Source organism: Anopheles ziemanni, chromosome 2 (genome assembly GCF_943734765.1).
Source record: "Anopheles ziemanni chromosome 2, idAnoZiCoDA_A2_x.2, whole genome shotgun sequence".
In the NCBI taxonomy this organism is placed as follows: Eukaryota; Metazoa; Arthropoda; class Insecta; order Diptera; family Culicidae; genus Anopheles; species Anopheles ziemanni.
The window spans coordinates 14,028,993-14,037,669 of record NC_080705.1 but is presented as its reverse complement, the minus strand read 5'-3'; the positions used below and the strand labels follow the sequence as shown (position 1 = coordinate 14,037,669).

General features: G+C 44.8%; 1 protein-coding gene across 1 annotated transcript; it reads left to right on the top strand.

Annotated features, from left to right (window-relative positions):
* Positions 1 to 1,928: 1,928 nt before the first annotated feature.
* On the top strand, positions 1,929 to 8,319 carry LOC131282833 (phospholipase A1-like). The gene is made up of 8 exons (XM_058312378.1): positions 1,929 to 1,974; positions 2,331 to 2,442; positions 6,754 to 6,899; positions 7,377 to 7,492; positions 7,560 to 7,686; positions 7,752 to 7,943; positions 8,011 to 8,191; positions 8,262 to 8,319. Exons 1-8 carry the CDS (start codon positions 1,929 to 1,931, stop codon positions 8,317 to 8,319), a joined length of 978 nt encoding a protein of 325 aa, XP_058168361.1.
* The last annotated feature ends 358 nt before the right edge of the window (positions 8,320 to 8,677 follow it).

The window sequence follows — 8,677 nt, the reverse complement described above, 5'->3', positions numbered from 1 at the left end:
TGTTCTGCATACCTTCAGGCGCAAAAGCAACCATAAACTTCGGGCGCAAAAGCAACATAAAACAAATTCAAACCGCTCGAGCCCGGTACCGTCCTACTTTTCCTGTGGTTTGCATTGAAAGCTGAAACATTTTCCCGCCTGATCCAGTTATTCTGTTTTATTATCTAATAAACGGATATTGTAGTTTGTTCCTTTCTACATTTCAAGGTCCGATCGTGTTACGTCACAGTGTTTGACACAAATACTTGCGGCACGCATTCTGCAACCATTCCACCTTCCACTGAACTGCAACAGATGCGTAACCCGACGCAGCTTCTTCCTCCATCCACCTGTCGTTGAAAACAACTGGATGTCTTTTCCTTTTCCGTGTTCCACAAAAATGACAGCAAGTGGCGGCTGCGGCAACGTTCACTCCTGCTGTAGAATCCGGAAAAGCCGGTTTTCCCTGTCATCGGGACGCTTCCGATCCCAGTCTATCCCGGTTTTGTCCGAGCAGCAAACCGTGGGTTCTTCCAACAACAAACATCCTATCTTTATCTTTCGCACGAATGGTATCTGCATTGTGACCGGTTTATTGCTCATGAACTTGGGATCGTATACGTGCCCTCGCTGGACCTCACGCTTTTTTAACATTTTTTAATCGGGAGCCAATATAGCATCGCATTGCGTGATCATGCAAATGGTGCGTAAAAAAATCGATTAAAATTTGCTGTTGACTCGATCACGATGGAATGTTTAAAATTCAATCACTCCAACGTTAACGTTAACACGTGAATGTGTATTACATCCCCCATTCGGGGAGGTTTACATTGCCGTCCCGGTCAGGTTCAGGTTCAGCGGAACATGGGCGAAAAACGGAAAACATACCGACCCACACCGGCATCGACAGCGCCAGTCGCGAAGAGGGTTCTCTCTACCGAACCGGCGGAAAAACTGTTGGCGGTTGCTCGCTTGCACGGTTCAGTAAAAGCGCTCCCCGGTTGAGCTGCGGGGGGCTCGTGGAGCTGACTGTGGGCTCGTACGAAGCAGTTCGTTGTCTGCTGGCGGCTGAGCCGGCTGAGGGGAAAACGCGAAAACTCATTCCGGCTCACGCTGTCGACCAGTGCGGATCGTGCGGTGGTTGCGCATTTGCTCCGAGCGTTGGTTCGTGCAAAATCGTACTTCCTGAGGGACCCGCGGGTGTTGAAGTGTTTCGAGGAGCCTCCGTTGCTTGTCCTTGTTTTTAAGATCGCGAGTGAAACCGGGAAGAAAGAATAAAGCCTTTCAACGCCTTCGTTCCGATATTCCGATTCTCAAGCAGGAAATCTTCACCTCTTGAACAGTGCCTTTTTGACGTCAATGAAAGCTTTCGCGGTTGATACCTCCATTCTCCATCGTGCCAGAATCGATCGATGAATAGCGTTCCGTGCCGTTAAGTGTCTGTTGTAAATTATCCTCTTGTGATCGCTGGGGAAGCATGAGAATTTCCATACGCTGCCGCAAACGAATAGCGGCTGATTGTTCACTATTTGGCGTGTGCAATTAAAAAAATTTCTTCCAAACAGTGTAATCGCTATCGCCGGGTTAAGTGATAACCGATCCTCGACTTCGTCTTCCACTCCATCGATAGCTGGATTCAAACCGGTGCTTCGCGTTCCGTTCTGTTCGAGTGGCAACTTGGGGTCTTGGAATGTTCTGCTCCTTGGCCGAAAATGGGCCACCAAATTACGTTAACCCCACGGTGATTACGGTTCCCAGCAAGCCGTGATCAGTAAGTGCTGTGAGTGTGTGTGTTAGTCTGAGTTGCAGATTTGGCGCGGATGTAATTGCTTAAGCTTTAGTTGTGCGTAACCCTTCAGAACGCACCTCCTCAGGGCGCTTTTCATTTAGCGCCGGATAAGTAACGAGCTCGGCAGCAAAGTGTGTACCGAAAGCATAAGTGTACCATAATGAGATTATTACTCGGCGTGATCATGGTTCTATCGGTGCTGGCAGGTAAAGTGTTCTGTTGTTACCCCATGGTTTTTACATACTCGCGTTGGACGTCTCTCGGTTTTTCCAACAAACAGTTTCGCTGGTAAATCTTAAGCGAAAAATCGGAAGCCATTCTCCCACATTAATAACAACCCGCTAATGAGCTTCGATCGGTAGCCATTTGTAATTCCATTCAACTTTACAAAGCTAATGACTTGGTTACCCAACACAGATTAAGCTTCGGAATAAAGAAACATTTTCGTTTTTTTTATTGAAACAACACCCACACTTCCGCTTGTCACCGTGTTCGAATGATACTTTACCTTTTTTTTCCTCATTCTCCATGACCGCCCACATCCTCCCAACGCTCTACTTAGGAATTGGCGCCATTTTCCAGGGCGGTGTGCTGGACCTTAACTTCTTCCGTTGCATGTGGAAAAAGAACTACGAGTGTCCGCACGAGGACATACGCTTTTTCCTCTATACACCGTAAGTATTACCGGGGTCGTTATTAAGTTGTGCTGTGTTGTTTATCGAATGTCTCGTTTGAAAATGTGTGTTATTATATCTTCTGTTAAAGAAACATATTCGCTCACACGTGCCAAAACGTTTGAATAGTTAAAACCCAGCTGATGCTTGTTTATTGTTTTTGAGCTTTTGAAGTGCCACGTGTTTCTGTGGCATTTCTTTTTCCGATTGGTTGCATCGGTCGTAACAGGATGGACGTGTTCGGTTATTTTCTTCTTCTGTCTATTCGTTTGCCATTTATTTATGTGGTCTAGCCTTGTTTTCTCGTTTTAAGACCTTCTCGGTCGCTTGTTTACCTGGCAGATATAAAACATACCATAAAGTGTTAATCAGGCAATCGGCAAAAGTAGCGCACTGTTTTTTCAAGTAATGCTGTTGCTCTGAAAGGTAAACTGATTAATAATGCAAGATTTGAATGACGGTTATGTGGAATGAAACAGATGAGAGACTTTATTTGTATGCCGATCGCAACCGAGTTATATTTTCGTGTAAACAACTGTTGGCCACGTGCATGCACTTAACAAGATAACTAAAAATATATCTACCATATCTGATTCATTAATTAGTAACGAATTAGTTTCGTGCTAAGTCTACCACCTTCAAAATTCGTTTAAGAATGAGTAGTGCTGTTAAATAATTTAATCAATTGAATAACTTCAGTTTGACATTCGAAACTTCTTTTACAAGAAACCAACATCCACAGTAACCCCATTATTCTCTAATAAAAATAGCAAAAGTGATTCAACTGCAACCTGTTTTAGTTGGCTTGTGGTTTGTGGTACTTATTTTCCCCCTTCACTCTTCAACTTCATGTTTCCGCTTTATGAGAGCTCGCTTCTCGCTAAACTTACCACCGGCCTCTGCGAGATAACAAATATATTCCACATCTTACGAGAAGGCGTTATTTGAGGATTCGTTCAGGTTTCTGTTTATTGCTCGGACCGACTGGAAATCCTGTTATTCGCTGACATTGCGTGTCACTTTTCCGCCGTTTCGAAGGTGCTAGAAGCTAAATGCCAATCCAAACGGTGGAGGAAACGAAACTGTACACCGGTAGTAAGGCTTTGTGTGTGCAATTGCACAACGGATGCACTTTCACAACTGCAGCTCCCACATACGGGAGTTCAGGAGGGTTTCCAAGGGATGGGAGCGGATTCGAGAAGGATTAGGGAGATCGACCCGAGGGAACCAGCAGTTACTAGGTCACTGGGCTGTAGAATCCGGTTCCGTTGATCTTGGTTAGACGAAAGGATGCGAGACGTTGAAAGGCGTAAGAAAAGAAAATACCCCTCTCTGAACACCAGCAACGAAGCAACGTGATCGAGGGGCTGAGTTTTATTATCATTGATTAATATTGGCCCTTCGAGGGACTTAACCGGTTCACTAACTTGTTGTCATCCTGTCTGATGACCTACAGTCTGCCACTTTTCACTTTCTAAGCTTAACATTCGACAGGATGCTAGTGATAATAATAATAATGCTCCACCGCCGACGAGAAGCAAATGACTGCATACACGCACAATCAGTGAGAGTGAAAATGTTCATTATCATACACCCTCGATACGTTCGTCTTTGCATCGGCCTAGCGGGACGAGCCCCAACGGAAGATTTATGTCGAAGGAAGGGCCCCACACTTGATCGATTAAGATAATGATAGCCGTAACAATTATCCCGACGATCGTTAAACATGCTCATTGATGGTCACATCGGGTTTAGCACGAGTGTTTTACCATCGTTGCATGGAGAAGGGTTTATTTAGATACAAATTTTCAGGATGTTAAAAATTGTAGAAATCTTTTTCATTTTTATTTTAATTAGGTCACTTGTTATAAAACAGCACTTCAAAATTTACCTTAGGAAACAGCTATACAAAATGCTTGTAGATTGAACAAACCTAACCTTGTGTGAAGAACAATTTTAGTAGTTTAATTGAAGAAAATAGCCCGTATAGTCTGATGCCCCTCTCAGAACTCTCTCACACATGTTCCCCTTCAAACGTGGTGCACCATTTACCAAGTTCCGCGCAGCTCGGCTGAATAATTATTTTAATAACATATTTGGCAGCACCGTTTCGATGTTCACTTCCCCCTGCTTGGAGAAATTCTAACCGACTCTAACTGTATCGATCAATTAACCGATCACGTCGAAGCTCCGTTGTTTGTAGATAGTCCAGGTACGCGGTCGAACGATTGGCGCCATTTACTGCAGAGCGTTTCTTTACAGATGCTTCTGTTAAATCGCTTCTCTATTCGGCTGTCAATTGTTTCCTTTCCGCCCTTGATGGAGGAATAATTTCTTCCCAATGTTTTTAAGCGAATGAAAACTATGATTGCATCGTTGTTTTTTTTTCAACTGATTCACCGTCTGAATCATTTCCCGGAAGTCGCTTCTAGTTGATTGATGTTTAGCGACACTATGACTTTCGATTTCAGACGGCATGTAATGAAACAAAAGGATGTTCATAGTTTCTGCCTATTACTTAGTGTGGTACTGGAGAAAAAAAAAATAACGAAATATGTGCAACATATTGCCTTGTTTACCTCACAAAAGAAAGATGAAACTTCCAAACCGACTATCTACTCGGGATGATCAGTGACTCTTCGTCGCATTTCGCCTAACGTGAGCCTCATAAACTGGTACCATTTAAGTACATTGCACGCGAATCGTGATTTCTTCCCGCATGATCATTCCCCACACATTTGTAACCCCGGAGAATGATGTTCGTTTCTGTCGCTGGCTAAGGTTAACACGATCAGCCGGGTTCGATCGGGCGGAACAGAAAGTGCAGCAGAAACGCTCCCAAACGATGTCACTTCCATCGGTCGGTGTTTCCGCGCGCAACGGCAGGGGTTCGTCGCTTACCGGTGCATTGAAGTCTTGTGTTCATGCGCTCGCTGGCTAAACGCTGCGCTGGTGGTTTAATGTTGTGACAGCGCGCAAACGTAAACGATCGACCACTAGCGACATTCAGTAGCGTTTTGATCCACAATCTTCTTTTCTCTTCCGTCTCCTGAGTGTTCGAAAATAAAAGGGAAGCCTTTGGAAATGCTCTCGAAAGCTGCAACTGTCAGCCACCAAGTGCCCACATTCTGATGGAATTCCTTGCGATCGACACCTTTGGTCCCTTTATTGCATCATCGCAATTAACGAGAAGTTTATCCGGGGCCACCGATCGGACCCTTGCGGAAAGTGAAAGTCACAGCAAGAAGCTTCCCAGTTTAGCTCAAGAAAAATGAATTATTGTGTTGGAGAAGGCGTGACGATGGGAGGAAATCTAAGGTGTTCCTTTTAAATTGAGTTATTACTGATCAACGCTGTTACCTGCTGTTTCCATTCGTCTGGGAAATAAAACACGAGTCCAACAGAGACGCTGTTCCGTACGGTTGATTCGGAGAGTTTTGTTTTTCGCGTGCAATCTGTGAGCAAACACAGCATTGCTTTGAATTACTACCTAACACCTCATCCGATGTATCTTCGTCTGCATGGGAAAATGCGTACGATCATGCGAATGCTGTTCGCATTCATTCCTTATCGGCGCGCGAAGATCCTACAGCGGAAGTTAGAGCGTGGTGTTACTTTCAAAAAATTTACTTCCTCTCGTAAGACAATCGAAGCGATGTGAGTTGGTACGACTTCCTGCCTTTGGTGAATAAATTTGTCGCGTTGACAAACACGATGATTAATTACTCGTGCTCACAAGTTTGCCGGGAGCCAAACAAAGATGACCCATTTATGCCAGCTTTATCGTCTATGAAGAACCGACGATGGAAAGACCTGAACACCCCTTTCCTGCGGGCGGCAAGATTTGCCAAACTGAAGCCTAATGGCAATTTCGAGCGTCGTTCGTCGCGTTGATTGCTTCCAATTATCACCGTCTGCGTGAGTGAAAGAGCGTGAAACATTTTCCCTGCATCGCTTCCGCGGAGGCGGAATTCGCTCCCTTTCCCTTCCGTGCGGGAAGCTCGAAGGCTGGGCGGGGTGTTTTTCCGCTTTTCCGTTTGCGTGCCCACGTGCCGGTGTGCCGATTTATGTATGCTCTCGTTTGCATCGTAAGCACATCCATGCACGCCCGCCTGCAACGCCGATGGTGACGTTCTGCATGGGAGCATCGCGTAACAATACGAGAAACGATTGCATCGAACCATGCGCTCCATCTTATCTGGCCGCGAAATTGTGTTTGTCGTGCTCGAGTTTACGATTGACGGAGGCTAAACGTTGGAAATGAAACCGCAATAAACTTCTCGCTTTCGTTTATGCTCGGCACGGTCGCAGAACCTTCCGCAAGGGCAAAGTGATCGACATGAACAAACCGAAGACCATCTTCAAAGCCGGCTTCAAGACGAACCAACAGACGGCGATCATCATCCACGGCTTCAACGGGACGCAGACGAGCCGGCACATCATGTTTTTGAAAGATGGTAAGCAGATATAATGTAAAAAATTAAAACAATCCAAACTCCAAAATGTTATGGTTTGTTTGAACAACCATTTAAGGGTAACATGACTTATTTATTAAAATACTAAGTTAAAACAAAATTTTGTAGACATTTATAATCATAAAACTTATAATAATTCACTTGAATCTTATTCAAAAACATAATAAAAACCATGCTCTCTCCTAACTCTGTAAAAATCGGTTAAAGAGTTAAATTCGATCAGTTTCGAGTAGTTTTATGCTGCCATGAGCTTTCGGAAAGCTTCATGCTTTTGCGAAACCTTAAGGTGCATACAGAATATGCAACGATTTTCCTCTCAAAGCTTTCGGTTCGAAGCTTTCGGATGATTTTTTTTGAAGATTTTTTCACAAAAATTTTCTTTCTTTCCTAGGTTCTTGCAATATCCATTTAGAACAAACCACATTGCTATAACAAATAATTCCAACTGTATGTTTACAGCATATCTTTCGCGGAAGTTCAACGTGTTTGCGGTGGACTGGGAGGTGCTTTCGCAGTATCCGTGTTATCTGTCGTCACTCTCCAACACGAAACTAGTGTCACAGTGTACGGCACAGGTGAATTACCATTTTCTATGTTCCATAACGGTTGTACTTACGACTACTCTCTTTTTTATTTCGGCAGCTTTACTCTTTTCTAACCTTTGCTGGATGTAGAAGCAATCAGATCACCTGCGTGGGCCACTCGCTCGGGGCACACATCTGCGGCATGATGAGCAACCATTTGACCAAAAAGCAATACAAAATAATCGGTAAGAAAGATGGAGCCATTCTCCAAACGTTTAGTTCGCTCAAAAGCTCCCCTTCGCTCGGACAGGACTTGATCCCGCCCGGCCGCTGATCGAAAAGCACGCCTCCAAGGAGTTCCGGCTGACGCGCGATGACGCCAAGTCGGTGCAAATTATCCACACGAACGCCGGTTTGCTCGGGCAGAGCGCATTCACGGGCAAGGTCGACTTTTGCATCAACGGCGGTCAGGTTCAGCCGTACTGCGAGGGCGACAGGATAAGTAAGTCTTGCCCAACGGGTCCCATTTTCTTGGTGCTAATGTTACCATCTTATTGCCTTGCCTCCAGAGCAAGCTCGTTGTAGCCACTTTCTGAGCGTTTGCTATCTGGCAAACGCGATCTTAGCGAGGCGACCGATGCGAGCCTTCCGCTGTCCGTCCGGGTGCGTACCGGACAACCGGATACCATTCGTTAAGTCGAACCGTGTGCGAATGAAATGGCTTGCGGTGGGACAGGACACGCCGGGAAAGTAAGAACATCCATTGGTCCGAACGATTCCCATCATTTATGTCTTCATCTCCATTGGTTTTACATTGCAGTATTAGCGGAGGATACTGCGTTCACATGTCGCAAACGATGAACTGCCCGTTCAACTAGGATCTAAAAAGTGGCAAACGACTGAAAACTGACATTAAAAGTGTGTTTGTGTGTGTGTGTGGGCGACGCAATTGTTGGTAGTAACATATGGTTCTACAGATACCAGTATTAAACCAGGATAGGCTCCATCCCAAAGTGCGACAGTAGTAAAACGATCGACATCGAAATATATCCTGACCAATGTTCTCAACAGGTTTGCAATAAAGAATTTCGTTGATGTAAATACTCAAACCCTGCTAAAAGGAAGTGCTTGGTTGTGCGTGTTTGAATTGTTCAGCAAGGTTTAACCGCATTCCACTAAATGATTTTCCGCGTTGTTTGTGTGGATTGACCCGAATTATTACATGTAAAACATTGT